Source organism: Squalius cephalus (genome assembly GCF_949319135.1).
Source record: "Squalius cephalus genome assembly, chromosome: 7".
In the NCBI taxonomy this organism is placed as follows: domain Eukaryota; kingdom Metazoa; phylum Chordata; class Actinopteri; order Cypriniformes; family Leuciscidae; genus Squalius; species Squalius cephalus.
Window position 1 is genome coordinate 23,665,248 of NC_137128.1, and position 19,157 is coordinate 23,684,404.

Genomic DNA, 19,157 nt, shown 5'->3' on the forward strand with positions numbered 1-19,157 from the left:
GTTCCAATCCGACTGTCATATAAACAGGCAGATCGGATTTTCTGAGGCATTAGCCAACATCTCCACGGTTTAATGACGAGAGAAACCCCGACGCGCTTCTGCAAAGGGACTGATGGCCCGACGAAACGTTGTGTCATCGTAGGAGAGGAATGTGGACAGGGGCACGGGAAGTGTTTTCACAGGATTGTAAATGTAACGAAAATTATTCATTTTAAGCATTTAGTCATTTATTTGTAATAAACACTTTAAGTGGGCTATATAAAAAGTGCTAGGACTATTTACATGTTCAATTAGGCTATATTTTTAAAACATACGCGCAGAGTGTGACATCATATTGTGTGCTGCTGTGCATAGAAATAATTCGTCCGCAGCCGCTCAAAAAAAATAAATAAAATTCATCCACAGCTGCTCTACTCCTGAGCGCAACTCCACTGTCAGTGTTGTATAGGCTCAGTTTTTTTGTTCATTTCTATTTCCTGTAGCTGTGCAGGGTCTTTGTTGTATAACAGTGAACAGCCCAATAACCCCTTAATTTAAGGCTTAATTTATGTCCTGTAGATCGTTCCGTTGCATTACGAATGAAAGCAGTATCAATAATGTCAAATATGTGATGTGCAGTCAAGTTCGGGTGTGTGTATGCTGTTTTAACGAGTGTTCTCACCGATACGCTTGTGATTCGTGGAGTTTTAACGAGTTTTATAGACATGGTTTCTTATTCAAAAGTGGTGTTTGGCAACTTCGCATATCGCAGAGCATGAAGCATATTTCGTGTTCTTCCATCTGTGCAAGAGAATTTAACCCTTTAAGCATGCGCGATATGTTTCAGATAGTAGCAAGTGTAAACACATGAATCGGATATGGGTCACAATTTAAAGAACGTGTAAACAGACAGTCAAAAAAATCGGATATAGGCAACAAATCAGAATTGGGCATCAAGACCTGCAGTGTAAACGAGGCCTTAGATAGCATTTGAATGGCATAAACTTGCTCCCTGACTAAAAGGGAAACCAGGGAAGAATGAAATTCCATTTCAAAAATGATGTGACCCCTGTCTGAGGTGAAGGGACTGCGTTTTTATCTTCTCTCAATCGTTTGTCTTCGTTCTTCAATGTTCTGTGCTTACTAATGTTCTTTTTGATGAGTGTTATAATGCAAGTTAGTGTCATTTTAGAACTAGGTCTTAATCTTTAAAGTGCACGTGGATTAGGCTGAGTGGAAGTCTTCGCCTGCATGGCTCAGAGGTGAATTTGTGCGGTCGGGTGACTTTATCTGAGGATGTGGACTTATAAGGAAGCAGGTCAGTGCGCATTCACAGTCCTGCCTGTATGATCAACTCCTTAAATTACCCTCAACGGATCATAAATCATATATAAAGAGATATAGGATATATATATATATATATATATATATATATATATATATATGTGTGTGTGTGTGTGTACATGCATGGGGCCCTAACATGGTAAACTGGTTAAAAACATGCACGAGTTAACACACTCATGTGCATGGATGTTCACACATCTCTTCAGGGTTTGATTCTAGACTAGATACTAGTGTACTTTATACACTCAAAATGTAGTTTTTTATTATAGGATTATTCCAGGTTCAGAACAAGTTAGGCTCAATCGACTGCATTTATAGCATAATGTTGATTAAAAGCCCTCATCATTCCCTCGGGTCATTTTTTACCGAAACTCTTTTTTTTTTAATATATTTTATTTTATTTTATTTGAGTATTGATTGGAGTGGTCCAAGACCCAAGGACTTTTGTTGCACTTGAACCATGAATACGCACTTTTTTTTTACTGGATTCGAGGAGTTTATGTGGTTGGAATCACCCTTAGGAATGAATGGAATGTGAGGAATACTTCAGTATACATAGAAAACCCTAAAAAATGCTCAAAATTAAAATAAAAAATGCTAAAACTTAACCTAAAATTTATAATGTCTTTAGGACCCAGTGGAACAGCTCATTTGCTCCATATAGAGCTATAAGACCATCTATTGGCAAGAGTCATGAAATATCATGTTATACAGTATATATATATATATTTTTTTTTCTGATTTGAGCTGGTTATTGCAGGTATTGGAGAGTTATTTTGAATTTAAGTTGAAAGAATGTGAAGAACGTGCTTGAATTATATTATTTATTGATAAAATCTAGTCATTTAAAGGTAGATATATATTATAGAAAATATCCCAAAAATTGCATTATGAAATGACATAAGCTTTCTGGACAACAAAAAAAAAAAAAGTAAATCTATTGCGTTATGCGTTGGGGACAATTAAAATATTCAGTGAATATTTTAATGTTGACGGAATGTCCCCATTGCAAAATGCAATACATTTATACAAATAATGCTTTAAACTTCTACTAATCATAGCTGTGATGGCATGTCACGTATAGGCGTCAGTTTGTATTAAGAAAGTCTCCTGTTAATGCAGTACACCAGATTCAGTCTCCTGCAGATCTGTGCCACAAAAAAGCCCAAAAACAAACCCCAAACCATGTCCTGCTTTAAATCAGGCAGTATTACAAAGAAAACAGCACATGAACTCAGTTACGGGGCTGTCCTAGACAGGGTTGTTTGGGTTACCCCACTGTGACTGTCTGACTTTGGGCTCTGAGTGAACTATATTTAATATCATCAGCCCATGTGGCTCTGGAAATGCTAAACTCTGCTGACATGTGCTGTCTCGTATGCTTTGAGCCACACTTAACGGCCGATAAACAAATCAGGACGATTTCATTCGCTTGTCCGTCTCCCTAATCAATCCACTGGCTCAACAATTAACCTACATAGAAGAGCATGACAGGATTACCAGATTCATTTTCACACGTACAGCTTTTCTTGTAAATGACAGCAAATCTTCTGTGCTTTAGCGGCATTTTCCCTCAAGGATCCATTTCAGCAGTTGAATTTTAACGTGAAGCTAAGTTTCGATGCAGATTACATTCTCAGTTACATCTTCATGATTTAAAGCAGTATTCTCATTTACCTCAATTTCATGGACCGTGCCCTCATGCATCGCCAGAACAGTGGATCTTTCCAGAGGTGTAAATTTAAGTCTAACTCCATTCCCTCCCATCCATTTATTATGAATGAGACAGGAAGAGAGCTTCTTGTGGCGGCCAGGTCCTCTCTTCCTCACTGGTTTACTGCACAGTAATAAATAATAGCAGTCCTGTCCGTGGAGAAACCAGCCAGCTCTGGCAGCAGAGTGTTTCCAGTGCTTTAAAAACACCAAATGCATGAACGGGGGCACATTAATGCACCACTGTGGATTCAATAAGCATCTCAACTGTTTTACTGGAGCATTTTGGTCAGACTGTTGGTCTTAAAAGTGAAATTTAGCTGCAAGCTTGTTGTTATGGTTCCCTTAAGTGTCTGCTAACAATCTGAAAACCATTGGGTTGTTAAGAAAGCTTTGTTTTGATGCTAGACATGTTTTCAGTTATAATGACGAGTGCTTTGGTCACTTTCTAAAGTCATTTTTTAGCAGTAAAACAGTGTAAGTGAATCAGCAGCTGCCAGAAAACATTTTTTTTTATGACAGTTTTTTCAGATAGTCTTTTCTTTTGCTCTTCATTATTGTTTTTCTTTTGACATTAGCTATGTTTCCATCATCCTGTTTTTATGTGCATTTTGAAGTATCGCATCAGAAACGAGTGATGGAGTGATAAATTCCCTTAATTCGCAAAAAAGTTTTTACGCTCGCTTAAGGTGGTTTTTGACTTGTGCGAAGAGTCAATGCGAATAATGGGAGATAGAAACATATTAGATGTAGCGAACATTAAACCCACGTGACTAATCGGCTGTTTCCGCTGATGCTGTTTTATTTACTGTTGGTTACTACTGTAGGTTACCAATACCACCGTCATCTGCTTGAATAACTTGATGAAAACGCACATAATTTGCATTAGTTTTTTTTAGAACTGAAAAATACATGACATGTGCGGAACTGTCAAATATGTCTGTCTGTCCTCTATCGTATGCTTACGGTACATAGGAAAACAACGGAAAACAGCGCAGTGGAATGCAAACACTGCATTCTGTGTGAACGTCCCCCTAGTGTGCAATGCATGCCACAGGTTTGGCTGTTTCAAGCTTGATCAGTGTGGTGTGTCAACCACATTCTCTCAGTATGTTCTAGCCAACTGTTAATGAGATGCAGCTAATCAAATATTCCAACTGCTAATTAGTGGATTAATCCTTTTATCAAGTGTGACCATGCAAGTGGAGGTGATTACATTTCCTGGCTGGGAAAACGGTTGTGTAACCTCAGGCTCCCTGTGGTAAACATTTAAATCTCATATCTTAACTGTGAGATCAGTTAGATGCTAAATCTAAAATATACTTGAATATATAAAATATAACTTTGCTCTTGAAGTAATGAGTAGTAGGCTATATCTGACAAATGTTTAAAATGTATATACACTCACATGAGTGTCATATCAGGGTCCTAGAACTGTTTTTTTTTTTTTTTTTTAATTGTGCTTGATGCTAAAGATGATAGCCTTAGGAGGGACCCTTTTCATAACATGCTTTGGTCACACTTTAGATTAGGGTCTAATTATCACTATCAGATACCTAATTATGACTTAAAAACTCCTATTTTAATATTTAATAAGGTAGATGTATTGGTATACATACAGATGTACAGTTATTGGGTTGGATTAAAGGATGTAGACTATGGTCATGCAGAATAAGGCATTAAAATGTACTAATAAACAGCCAGTATCCTAGTAATATGCATGCTTTTAAGCAAATAGTTAATAGTGAGAATTGGACCCTAAACTAATGTGTTACAAAAGCTTTTATATGTGTAGGATTATAAAAGCACATTGTTTAATGGACATAAAATAATTGCCTTTAATATTGTCATGGTGCTAAAGCAAAATATTTCCCCAAAATATCTGCCATATATTTACCATGTGTTAAGTTGACAGTGTATTTTTTTCTACCCATGATTAGAGTACAATTAAATAGTTTAACCAGCGTTTAGAAGAACGGATTCTGTAATGTTGCCCTTTTTTAATTTAATTGATTTATTTGTTGTATGTTAAATATTTGATAGTTTTGTAAAAAGCATAAGGATCTGTATGTTATCCTTTTTGATATTTTTTTCATGGACCTCTCTAGCACCCCCTTGTGGCTTCCTTCAAGTCTCTTGACACCCGTTTGAAAACCCTCTGGCCTAGAAAAAGCCATTTTATTCCACAGAGTGGGCCACATACTCAGAGGAGGCACCATTTTGAGATCACAGATCATATTCTTGTTGTTCAATCATGGGTCATTAATTAAGTCCAAGACCACTGTCATATTGCCCATTAAAACATAATCAAAAATGACTTACTGAACTTAAATGCTGTAAATATATCATACACTACTTAAGTGTTTAAATGTTTTAATACAAAATGGCCCGATTTTTTTTTATTGTGAACAGAACTATGTATGTCTAAGCGGTTTTGTATCTTTTAATTTAAATACTTTCATTGTCATATTAACAAACACAATATTATCCCATTCCCAAGACTAAGTTTAATCAGTGTTTGAGTCGCTAGACCTCAAATGTTGCCAAATTGAAACCGATTTGTGCTTTGCTTTCCAGCGTTGGTGATAACCGATGGATCGCAGGATAAGTCTGGCCTTGCGGATGAGGTGGGGAGTGAAGATGACCTGTACAATGAGTTTCGCAGCTCCTCTAACCGATTTGGACACCCAGGAGGAGGAGGAGAGCAGCTGGCCATAAATGAGGTACAACATACAGGTGGTCTGTGTGTTACTGTGTGTTTGTGTTCACAGATCGTGGTTCTGTTTCTCTGTCAACGGCAGGGCATTCACTTTCCCAAATTTTACTCATAGAACCCTTAAAGGGCCGGTAGGTTGCGTTTGAAACCCGAGGACAGAGCCCAAACAGAACGTGTTTTTGTATGAAGATTACTTGTTTCAGACAAGCTTTCGAGGCTCCACTTTAGATTAGGATGTGCTCTTTATTTAGTGTTTATACATGTTGAAATTCAGTCACTGTAATTTACAGTAATAGTCTACTACCCATTTGTCCCTCTCCTGAGGCCTGAGATCAGCAGTATGACCTGCTGCCACCCTTCTTCTCCCATCATCTTTAGCATGACTGAGGGTGAATTCGTGCTGTTATCTACAAAGAATTTCAGAGAATATGCAGAGTGTCAGAGTTTGATATATGACTGTTTGGTCTCTCTCATTATAGAAAGCCGCTCAGTAACTCCATTCAGCATTTTAGTTAGAAACAGCAGTAAAATCTAATCAACAGCCAGGCCTCTGGGAGCTTGATGTGCACTGAGCTGCACAGAAGCCCTGTGTAGATGCTGTTGTTTTTGTTTTTTAGCACTTCTGTCCTGGTAAAGAACCCAGTAAAGAGTAAACAGGCAAACTTGAAGTGTGATTGTTTTACTGTGGAGCTAAGGCAGCCCATACTGCAAAAAAAAAAAAAAAAAAATAATAATAATATATATATATGAAGAGTTCAGATGCAAAAGCCTCTAAGTGCCATCTGAAATTTTCTTCTAGAATGATCATTTTTATCAAGTTCGTATATTTAGGTTCAATAATTTCACTTAAATGGCAATGCAAATTACCTATTAATTGTCATTTAAGTGAAATTACTTAACTTAAATATACAAGCTGGATAAAAATGATCATTCTAGAAGAAAATTTCAGATGGCACTTAGAGGCTTTTGCATCTGAACTCTTCATATATATATATTGCCAAAAGTATTGGAACACCCCTCCAAATCATTGAATTCAGGTGTTCCAATCAATTCTATGGCCAAAGTGTATAAAATCAAGCACCTAGGCACATGCAGACTGCTTCTACAAATATTTGTGAAAGAATGGGTCTCTCTCAGGAGCTCAGTGAATTCAAGCGTGGTACAAGCTTATTGCCACCTGTGCAATAAGTCCATTCGTGAAATTTCCTCACTACTAAATATTCCACGGTCAACTGTTAGTGTTATTATAACAAAGTGAAAGCAATTTGGAACAACAGCAACTCGGCCACGAAGTGGTAGGCCACGCAAAATCACAGAAGTGGGATCAACGCATGCTGAGGCGCAGAAGTCGGCAACTTTCTGCAGAGTCAATAGCTACAGACCTCCAAACTTCGTGTGGCCTTCAGATTAGCTCAAGAACAGTGCGTAGAGAGCTTCATGGAATGGGTTTCCTTGGCCAAGCAGCTGCATCCAAGCCTTACATCACCTAGTGCAATGCAAAGCGTCGGATGCAATGGTGTAAAGCACTCTCGCCACTGGTTTGGCGGTTGCCAGGAGAACGGTACTTGCCTGACTGCATTGTGCCAAGTGTAAGGTTTGGTGGAGGGGGAATTATGGTGTGGGGTTGTTTTTCAGGGGTTGGGATTGGCCTCTTAGTTCCAGTGAAAGGAACTCTTAATGCTTCAGCATACCAAGACATTTTTGACAATTTCATGCTCCCAACTTTGTTGGAACAGTTTAGGGATGGCCCCTTCCTGTTCCAACGTGACTGCACACGAGTGCACAAAGCGAGGTCCATAAAGACATGGAGAGTCCATAAAGAGTTTTAGTGTTAGCGAGTTTGGTGTGAAGGAACTTGACTGGCCTGCACAGAGTCCTGACCTCAACTCGTTAGAACAACTTTGGGATGAATTAGAGCAGAGACAAGAGCTTCTCGTCCAACATCAGTGTCTGACCTCACAAATGCGCTTCTAGAAGAATAGTCAAAAATTCCCATATACACACTCCTAAACCTTGTGGAAAGCCTTCCCAGAAGAGTTGAAGCTGACATAGCTGCAAAGGGTGGGCCAACTCCATACTGAACCCTACGGATTAAGAATGGGATGTCATTAAAGTTCATGTCCCAAAACTTTAGGCTATATATATATATATATATATATATATATATATATAATATAATATAATATATATATATATATATATATATATATATATATATTATATTATATTATATATATATATATATATATATATATATATATATATATATATATATATATATATATATATATACTGTATATTCAACATATTTAAAAAATATACAATTGGTAAAATATATTTTCTACCAATACATTTTTGTACATTTTAGAAAATATATATTTCAAAGCATTTCAAAATACAATTTCCTTCAATATATTTCAAGCCAATAAAATAACTTTACATCACATTTAAAGAAAATCTTTATTTGTTGTCTATAATACGTGTACACAATGAACACATGAACATACAATGAACAGAAATGAACATACTTTACAATGTTCAAAAAAAAAAAAAAAAAAAAACACCCTGTCACACTGCAAAAAATTTTCAGGAATAGTTCATGACCAAGAGTTGAAGGTGTTGCCTACGCAGGTGATTTTAATGTTGTGGTTGATGTTTTAAAATGCAATAAATGATGGATACAAAATATAGTTTCGATCTCTAGCAGGCTAGTCCATCCACATTTGCATTTAGCCTAAAAGTAGGCTACTGTAAGATTGGAAATATATTTTCTTGGCCTTGAAGAAATTAACTTAATTACATTTTTTGTCTTATTTTGCACTTCTAATGTACTTTTTATTATTTCAAGGACATTTGAAAATAGTTTTACTAGAAAACCAGACAAATATATGGATTGTTAGCCGTTTTGCAGAGCAACTACCCAAAGACCATTTAGAACACCTTAGCTACTGCATAGCAGCAACCTGTCAACCAACCACAGTGATATAGCAACAAGCTAGAAATTATTTTACACAGACAAGCACAACTCTCTCTTTTTTTTCTAAAAGTTAAAATATAGTTTTAGTGTTCATTACCAGTGTGTTGGGGAGAATATTTAGTTTCAGTGTTGGAGAGAGTGAGTGATTGTTTTGCTTGTGCATGTGTCAGAAAGAAAGCTGCTGATTTTAAAGGAAGTACCATGCTGTGTGATGAGTGGGGATGAGGCTCTGCGGCAGAGAGAGAGAGAGAGAGAGAGAGAGAACAGAAGGTTGATGGAATCAGAGTCCTTTACTAATCCCATTAGTTGTGCACAAATTGATGCACGGGAACGAGACGAGTGGGAATGACTGCGTTAATCCTACCTCGCCGACACCGACCCGGGTCAGGAAATGAAAGCTCGAGGTGTTTGGCACCTCATGCAGCCTTTAATTAATATCTCCAGCAGCACTTGCACTGCCTTGAGAGGACGAACAGGACGTGCTTGCTTTTAGACGGGAAGTGCGACTGACTGGCAGTCGGTTTGGCCAATGGAGACACGCCAGGATAGAAAGGATGTATTGTGCTGCATTCTCTCGCATCCCTCCCCCCACCGTCGCCTCCCTCCTGCTGCCGCTAAATCCGGCCTCCGCTACTCTGGTATCCTGGATACGCTTCACAGCACCGCCAGCCGATTGGCTGGGAAGGATAAGAGGAAAAAAATCCGGAGCAAAAACAGAAGTCAATTCGGGGAGATGGATGGATGGTTTTTGCTAGTGCCGCTAAGCACAGATGCAGCAGCCATTTCCACCCCTCAGGTTTGCGTTTTGCAAAAGAGATGGTGAAATAAGAAAGGATTCCAAGTGTTTTAATCAGATCCAAGGGAATTAAAACGGCCGTGTGTTCAAGCAGAGCAGGAGGACGAGAACGAGGGGGAGGCAGCGGAAGGAGGACAGAAGGAGAAATACAGACAGGAAGGGACAGAAAAAAGCATAGACGGAGAAGAAGAATACATGGAGGCGGAGAGACGCATCCACCCCTGCTCCTGACATCAGCAGCGCACGGGGAAAAGATTGAGGGGAGCGACGGACGAGGAGGAGGAGGAGGAAGGTTGCGCGCACGCGAGAGAAAGAGAGAAAGAGCGAGAAGGGAACGGAAAGGAAGTGAGCAGGTAACTGTGGACGTGGAGGCTCTTCCCCCTCCCCCTCACGCTTCACAGAGAACACAGAGCGGATCCGGCCGACACACTGTGTGCCGTCGAGCATTCGCGCGCAGACCTCTAGGCGAGGGGGCTTCCGGCGCCATGGCTCGCGGAGGCCAGCGAACGGCGTCTCGGCAGGGCCTGAGTCACTTCCTGCTGCGCTGCAACCTCAGCCCGGAGGCCCAGAAGGTGGTGGTGTTCGTCATCATGATGTTGCTGGTCATCATCAACGTAGTGCTGATGTTCCTGCTGGCCTTCCAGTAGAGCGCAGCCGCAGTGAGGAGAAAGAGCGAGGGGAGGGGTGGAGAGGAAGACGACGGTGAGGAGGAGGAGGAGGGAAAGTTGGTCCCTCTCGCTCACTCGTGGATGGGTTTTCGGGATGCAGACATCACAGTGCAGGTAACCAGAGTGGGTCTGTGGTTGGCGGCATTCAACCAGAAGTAATGTGCTGAGATGGCACTGCGTGAATTATTCACCAGCCCGTAACCACTCTTGAGTGGCTTGTAGGGGTCAGTCTTTGATTTCAAGTCATCTAAATGGCTTCTTCAGACGTTTTGTAAGCTTTTGTGAGTATGTTTGGGTGTTTATGTGTGGGAAACTTTGAATTACTGTGCTTGTTTTTGTTGTATAACTGTCAGCTTGTGCCTTGAGCCCATGTGAGGCGTTCTTTTATGTGTCCCAGAGGGATCTGCACAATCCTTTTGCTGGCAAGCAGGACTCTGCAGAGAAAGAGGTCACACAGATGAGCTTGACACGGTTATGCTGGGGTTATAGCTCAGTAGAGCAGCATGGCGTCTCGGTGAGGAATAAACATCCAGAAGGAAATAAATTGGCCAATGCACTTGGCATAGTTTGGGTCTATGCAAAGCAAAGAATGTTCTGTATTTACTCTGATAGTGGAAACATTTGAATACCATAACTGACATGCTAGTTTTAAAAACCTTATTCATTCATGAGCAGCATATTTTCATTACTTTTTGTTATATGTTTGCACAATATGCTCCAGGGCTTTTTCCTGATAGTGTCTTCAAATAGCCTAAACCAAGAAGCTGTAACTCTCAGGCTGTGAAGAGGAGGCACATGGGAAAGTATGTGGGTGTGTCGCTAGGCAACAGGGTACATAGGCACAGATCTTGTGATGAGAATGCAGGGCTCTGGATTCAGGGGGTGTATGTTCACTATTCAGCCTTCGAGTCCATCAACGCTGTGTGGACAGAGAATGAAGTGTGATGATTACATCAGTACCAATAGATCACGTTTAGCTGTGCAGTAGAGATGGTTGAATGGAGGCTGTTGAGCTTGCCAGGATTTCACTTAATTTTCACTATAGCCAAGCTGAACAGTGTGGCAATACATCACCCCACTTTTGGTTTTCTTTGCCAAACCAATCCTTGCAAGCAAAAAGCGGAAACGTAAAATGACCACTCAGGGAAAAAAGCAGACAGCAGACAGAAAAGGCTTAATTTGGCAATGCTTCCTCCAATGATACATTGCAGTTTGGTTTTGGTTAAGTGCACAGAATTAAGGGTTGTGTATCTTTGCTTGATAATACACTATGCCACTGAGATGCTGGAACAGACTGAAATTGAATGCTCTGTATTGTTGCACAATGTTTTTTTGGCATAGCAAGGCTAAACAATTAACCTTTTGTCACCAGATGTTAGATGTATTGAGTATTGTGTATATGTATATATAGGGGATGTTGATCAGTAAAACAAATCACACAAGGTTCTCTAATTAATCTTGATTAATCACACCTAACATTATATTGTGTACTGATAAATATATTTTCACTTTGAATCTCCAAATGAATGTGCGAATTTTTTTCTGGGGATATAATGAGTGATTATAGTCATTCGACATTACAGTATATTTGAAAACAATGCCTAAACTGCAAATTATCAGATTGTTTTTATTTATCATGTACTGTATTAAAAATGATAGAACATTCAAATATTATAACAACTTTTAATTTAAGTGAACTTAAAACAAGACATTTAAGAGAATCGATAAACACTACATCAACACAAATAAGAACAATTCATTTCATTTATTTGCACAAATATATAAAAGTAATAAATAGTAATATTTAACTACATCTGTCATGCACAAACTCAGTATGAAAATTGTGTATATTGTTTAGTTTTGAAATGATGCATCGAAAGATTAAACTGACTGAACATACCGTACATACATTAATGGCATTTTGCTAACATTTTAATTAGAGACTATTAAAAATTTCATACAAAACATAAAATAAAAATTGCATTAAAATCCTCTCATTATTCAGTGTTGCATATTTTTTATAACACCAGCAAAATCATACCAGATATATACTGTAAATATTCAATATATCGCCCAGCCCTAATGCAAACTGCATGTTGTTGTGCAGTGTGTATTGAACAGAAAAAGCAAACAAGTATAAAGGCCTGTTCACACCAAGGACGATAACTATAAAGATAACGATAAAGATATAGTTCTAAAAATCATTCTCAATATTAAATAATAGCAGTTCACACCACAGCTATAACGATAACGACACAGAGAAACAATATCAATGGAATCACTTTCAGAACGATTTTATCCAGCGGATGAACAATAAAAAACATTGACAGCCAATCAGAATCCATCCTGCTGTAACAAGCTTGAGCATTTAAAGTGACAGTCAAGCATGTGCTTAAAATAAACAGAACGATATCGTCCGCTTGTGTGGACACTAATATAGTTATCTTTATAGTTATCGTTTTTGGTGTGAACGGGCCTTAAGTATTTAAGAGTATGAAATCTCTCAAATCAAACCTCGAGTAGACATTTTCATCCACACACATGTTGAAGATCCCTGTAGCTCCTCCTCTAATATGATCAGTTATATTTCATCATTCAGTTTTGCCTTCATCTTGTGTTTGTCAATAGCTGATCAGTGATGGCAGCGTGTGCGCGGAGGCTCTGTGGGACCATGTCACTATGGACGACCAGGAGCTGGGCTTCAAAGCTGGAGACGTCATCGAAGTAGTGGACGCCACAAACAAGGAGTGGTGGTGGGGCCGCGTGTTGGACAGCGAGGGCTGGTTCCCTGCCAGCTTCGTTCGGGTAAAAGAAAGCAGACTTCCCGCTCATAAAAAAAAATTAGATTACTGTCACATTATGTCATCACTATTACATTAAGCTACATTGAGGGGTCTTCGATGCACCTCTGTTCTTTTTGCCAAGGGGATTGATAAAAGGAACTGCACTTTCAACATTTAGCAGAAAATGCCAGACATTGTGTCATAGTTCAACATCGTGAACTAACCTATAACCCATTGTTATTGATAGTTACGGGTGAACCAAGATGAGCCCATGGAGGAATACTTAGCCCATCTAGACGGGGCCTCGGAGGGGGGTGGAGCCAGCATGGGGGGTCCTTTAGGGCCCGGCCTGCCCTGCAAGGAGCAGATGAGAGCCAACGTCATCAATGAGATCATGAGCACAGAGAGGGATTATATCAAACACCTGAAGGACATCTGTGAGGTCAGTTTACCGCATGACTCTGATCGATCGGTTCTACCTCAGTATGTAGATCTTGTTACAGTCTATAGTGTCACCTGGCACTGTGTTTACATGCTGAGAGAAAGACTTGATTCACATCAGAGTAGCTGTTCCGTAACTCAGCTATACCATTGCTTGACATATTTATCTTGGCTTCCAGGGCTATATAAAACAGTGTCGGAAGAGGACAGACATGTTTACCGAGGAGCAACTGCGCACTATTTTTGGCAACATCGATGAGCTCTACCGCTTCCAGAAGAAATTCGTCAAAGCCTTGGAGAAGAAATTTAACAAAGACCATCCTCACCTCAGCGAGATTGGCTCCTGCTTCTTAGAACAGGTAAGCTGACTTCGATGTAGGCGTTGATGTAGGATACCGTTTTTACGCTTGGATTTTTATTGTGTTCTCTTCGCTTGTTTCCATCCAGCAAACAAACTTCCAGATCTACTCTGAGTATTGCAACAACCACCCCAATGCCTGCGTTCAGCTCTCCAAGCTGATGAAGATCAAGAAGTATGTGTTCTTCTTTGAGGCCTGTCGCTTGCTCCAGAAGATGATTGACATTTCATTGGATGGATTCCTGCTTACTCCTGTTCAGAAGATCTGCAAGTACCCTCTGCAGCTGGCTGAACTGCTGAAGTACACTAACCCACAGCACAGGTACTTTGCTGTATTTTTCTCAGCATTTTTGGCTGTCATCTCGCCCTGTCTGTGGAACCAGGCCTTTGTTCTCTTCTAAAGAAAGATTCACTCTTAAAAAGCCTTACGTTTTTTTTTATTGGCAGCTATTCATAGCACAAAAGGTTCTTTATACTGGAAAAAGGGTCTTTAAATTTTTAAATGTTTGTAACACTAAGAGAAATGGTTCTTCACTGAAAAGTTCTTTGGGGAGATTACAAAATGGTTCTTCTATTCTATTCTTAAAGTGATTCTATTGCATCCCTTAAAAAAAAAAACTTTGGAACCTTTGTTTTTAAGAGTTTAGCTAAATAATAGATGCAATTATTGATTGAGAATTTGTGTAGATGCCACTTCATGTATTTAATGATGGAAGAGACGCAGAGGGCTCGTATACACTTGGCATTAACATGTGACCTGTTTCTGGATGTTGTCAGGAAGTGTCCTCTTAAACCATTTTTGTAATTACCATGTCATTATACACATATGTGTCCTCATAAACCACAAATGTCAGATCACACACAAGCACAGCAAAAATGTAGTTATAAATAATCAAGGCATATTTTTCACTGTATGATTATTATTCACAAATAAAACAAAGGAGCATTATTTTTGTTAATATATATAAGTACCCATTTAAAAATACATACTTACAAGTTCATGAACATTTGTCTAATGGACGAAGACAAATTGCTGAACCAGTTTTTTGAACGATTTGGTTCACATTTTGCTTATTGGCATTTTACATCTATACAAAATCTGATATATTCTGCTTTTCAGAGATTATAAGGATGTGGAAGCTGCCTTAAACGCAATGAAGAATGTGGCCAGACTGATCAATGAGAGGAAGAGACGTCTGGAGAATATTGACAAAATCGCCCAGTGGCAGAGCTCTATAGAGGACTGGGAGGTAAATCACAAGAGCATCATGGGTGTAGTAGAGTTCACACACTTATTCACTCCAGGTATGTGTGTGGTCTCACAGGCTCTTTCTCCCCTTCCTTAGGGTGAAGACATCTTGAGCAGGAGCTCTGATCTGATTTTCTCTGGAGACCTGACCAAGATCTCCCAGCCACAGGCCAAAGGCCAGCAGCGAATGTTCTTCCTCTTCGACCACCAATTGGTTTTCTGTAAGAAGGTCAGTCACTCGCCAGGCCAGTGAGAGCAGAATCACTGTTATTTATGGAAGATGGTTTTTATGTGAGTGGCTCTCAGCAGTATTAAAGTAGTTCCTGTCTTGATTGGTACCCCAGGATCTGCTTCGGAGGGACATCCTATACTACAAGGGCCGGTTAGACATGGATCAGATGCAAGTGGTGGATGTAGAGGATGGGAAGGAGAAGGACTTTAACGTGAGTGTGAAGAATGCCTTGAAATTGTGTTCTCCCGGGGGAGAGGAGGTCCACCTCCTGTGTGCCAAGAAACCCGAGCAGAAGCAGCGCTGGCTGCGAGCCTTTGCAGATGAACGGGAACAGGTCCAGCATGACCTCGAAACAGGTGAACAGCACTTCTTCTGTCAGGCTCTTAGAAGCGGAACGAAAATAATTGATTTTATTGTCCACAGTCTTTAAATGGGTTATTTTGAGATTTTTCTACAACTCACAATGCATCAATTGCTCTTCATAAACAAAAATTGACATAATCTGGCCAGTAAGCAACCACCTAGCAATGGCAACCAGTGTCATATTTTTCATTAATATTATTTATATACTATTGCAGTTTTGGTTATTATTTTGAATTAGATTTCATTTTTCAGGTTTTGTTTTAATTGCAATTTTAGCAAAAAAGGTTATGTGCTTTTTAGTTTTAATTAGGGCTGTCAAACGATTAATCGCGATTAATCGCATCCAAAATAAAAGTTTGTGTTTACATAATTTATGTGTGTGTACGGAGTATAATTATTTTCTCTATATAAATACACACACATGCATATATATTTAAGAAAATGTGTTATTTACATATAAAATATTTATATATAATATAAATTATATATAATATAAATATATATACACAGTATATACATGCAAATATTTCTTAAATATATACATGCATGTGTGTGTATTTATATATAGAAAATAATTATACACCGTACACACACATATATTATGTAAAAACAAACTTTTATTTTGGATGCGATTAATCGCGATTAATCGTTTGACAGCCCTAGTTTTAATATATCACTTTTATTTCAGTTTTGTTTTGTTTTTTATTGATTCCAGTTAGTAATTTTAGTGCTTCCTCTCAGTCTGCGATAATAACCAAACTATCACTAATGTACATTCAAACAGTTAGCAGTGCCATTTGATCATATACAAAGTTCTGTCATGAAACTCTAGATGGTGCAGGCTAATAGTTCAATTAACTCAGCCTGCTCGTAATTACATCATTATCTATAGGGCACAGCTGATTGGTTCCTGCGTATCAGTATCTAATGAGCTTGCGTGCTCAACCTTCAAATACTTGGTCAGCATTTGCCTTAGCAGTGCTTCAGAAACCCTCCACCTTCCCCAGCTCCACCTGTATAGATCTGCTACGACAGGTAATTCATGTATGCTATTTTGTACAGCAGCAGCATGTCTTACTTGCTCACAACAGTGTTGTGTATGTATTGGCAGTAGCAAGTCCTGTACTTGCTCTGCCGCAGCAGCAACAATTATCAACTGCAACAGCACTAACAGCAGAAGCGTAGCAGATCTATTCCACAAAGACCAAACATATCAACATTGTCATATCCATTACCATCCCAAACACTCCTAGAGTTGTCATGACAGAAATATTTTTAATGTTTGTTTATATTTTCTGATCGGTTCAGCATTATATATTCGTTAATGACGAACGTGTCAGTTCTCCACAGTTGATTAAGAATGATAATCTATAAGTTTATAAATGTTTTTGTTTGTCCTCCAAACAGGTTTCACGATCACAGAGGTCCAGAAGAAGCAGGCCATGTTGAATGCATCTAAAAGTCATCCAACAGGGAAGCCCAAAGGTGAATTTCAGCTGTTCTATCTATTATGTATGATTATATGCTTTAGAGCCCTGTTTTCAGGATACAGTGGGAAATCATTTCAGGTTATCATGTAGTGAATGAGTTGTGCCGTGTGTGGTCACTGTGCATCTGTTCACAAGCACGTGTTTGATTATGTTTGTGTTGTTTCATCATTACCGCACTGCCCTGGAACAGCATTAGCTTTACAGCACCTTGTGGCACTCAGATCTCCATCACTTCTTCGCCCAAAAACTTCCAAGTGCCTACGTTTTTCCGAACCTTCAGGACCTCTGGCTCCCAGGGCCACCTTAACTTCACCTCTCCTCCCTGAAGGCCCTCAGCGTAGGCAGGGGCGGGGGGTTAGGGTGCCTCCTGGGGTCCTGCGCAGGGCAATATCCTGGGTGTCCTCTCAAAGTAGAGAGCCGATCGAGTAGTCCAGGGTAATTCCAGAGTGTGTTAGTGTGACTTAATCGCTTATTTAACTGAGGCTGGGTAAAAATATTGATTTTCGGATTAATCGCGATCTTCATTTGAATGATATCGATATTGATTCTTTATTCTTTATTTCTCTTTATTGAGTTGTTGCAGTAACATGCAGCACAACTGATGTAGTCGGATTAATGAACAAATGACTCTTTATGCCCGGTTCTTTTTACTGAATCAAAAACAGAGAGCACAACCAGGGAACAACCGGTTCTTTTTAGTGAATCAAAAACATACAGAGTAACCAATGTAGTTATATTTACTAACGATTAAATCTGGTTCATTTGCTGAATCAAAAACATAGCGCACAACCAGTATAGTCCAATTCACAAACAAATGACTCTTTAAAACCAGTTCTTTTTAGTGAATCAATAACATACAGGCCAATCAGTGTAGTCTGATTCACAAACTAATGATTCTTTTAAACCGGTTCTTTTTAGTGAATCAAAAAACATGCTGAGCAAAAAATGTTGTCTGATTCAAATGACCGTTTTACATGAATACATTTTAAAGTTTTCACAGAGCAGTTTATATATTTTTTTACAATTCATTTCTTAATAATTGGCAATCGAGCTGCACAGTTTAGGCCATGTTGATATTATATTAATTAGCCTATTATTTTTGTAATGTACAAAATGTACAGCATTAGCTGAGAGAGAATCGCTTTCATGTTAAAGATCAACATCAGAATTCAAACGAATCAGGAAATCTGTATCGATACCCAGCCCTTTATTTACAGTAACTGTTCTAGTTTACATAATTCACTGGCAACCCATCCTTCCCTAATAAGTACACACTAAAACCATTACAGCATAACATTCAATAACATCAGCAGTAATATCAGTACAGACCGACCGAAACACACTCGTCTACTAAACCAACATGTCTACATGTCCCAGACAGCAACATAGTGTCGGCCCGCATCTGGTACACGAGGAATCCACACGTACCAGATCTGGGCCGACACTGTGGCTGTGTCCTGTTCTCTAATGAGCGACTGAACTCTCAGGTGTCCTGACCCCATGTTTATGTCCTCCTCCTCCCCACAGCTGTGACCAGGCCCTACTATGACTTCCTTCTGCGTCAGAAGCACCCCACGCTTCCCACCTCCCTGCCCCAGCAGCAGGTCATCATGTTGGCCGAACCCAAACGCAAGACCTCCAATTTCTGGCACAACATCGGACGCTTGACACCGTTCAAAAAATGAGGGACATTCGCGGTTGTGCCTGAACTTGTGTTTTTATCCCAGTGTAACATGTTTATTTTTATTGTCCAATTGCGAAAGCACTTTATGGGTTTGTTACAATCACAGCATCACTCCCAGACGTTGTCGAACATCGCGGGAGGGGCGTTCCTGCTACGTTGCCCGGCTACTACTGCTCAACCGCTCCACTTCCCGACTAACACGACTACTGCTGCAAGTTATCGTACGGACACGCTTCATCAAAAGAGCCCCGCTTGAAGAGAGGACTTCTTTATATGTCGGTTAATTTATTTTCAAGTTTTCAATGTATGCCAGCTATCCACAGTGCCCAACTACTAGCTTTTGTATGTAATTTGATACTTTTTG

The 19,157-nt window shown here is 39.4% G+C and overlaps 1 protein-coding gene across 8 annotated transcripts in view; it reads left to right on the forward strand.

Annotated features, from left to right (window-relative positions):
• Window positions 1–19,157, forward strand: part of arhgef4 (Rho guanine nucleotide exchange factor (GEF) 4) — a 79,384-nt gene that overhangs the window by 59,725 nt on the left and 502 nt on the right. For 4 of the 8 annotated variants that reach the window (XM_079875745.1, XM_079875749.1, XM_079875748.1 and 1 more), the window contains 11 exons: window positions 5,614–5,759; window positions 12,822–12,998; window positions 13,224–13,418; window positions 13,597–13,776; window positions 13,865–14,097; window positions 14,896–15,025; window positions 15,122–15,253; window positions 15,369–15,612; window positions 17,027–17,104; window positions 17,300–17,544; window positions 18,637–19,157. The exon at window positions 18,637–19,157 is cut by the window's right edge and continues 502 nt beyond it. In XM_079875745.1, coding sequence (XP_079731871.1) covers window positions 5,614–5,759; window positions 12,822–12,998; window positions 13,224–13,418; window positions 13,597–13,776; window positions 13,865–14,097; window positions 14,896–15,025; window positions 15,122–15,253; window positions 15,369–15,612; window positions 17,027–17,104; window positions 17,300–17,538 — 1,754 coding nt within the window. In that variant the 3' untranslated portion in view covers window positions 17,539–17,544; window positions 18,637–19,157. Of the gene's footprint in view, window positions 1–5,613; window positions 5,760–9,393; window positions 10,308–12,821; window positions 12,999–13,223; window positions 13,419–13,596; window positions 13,777–13,864; window positions 14,098–14,895; window positions 15,026–15,121; window positions 15,254–15,368; window positions 15,613–17,026; window positions 17,105–17,299; window positions 17,545–18,636 lie in introns of those variants that run through there. The other 4 variants (XM_079875746.1, XM_079875750.1, XM_079875751.1 and 1 more) reach the window with 2 other exon arrangements.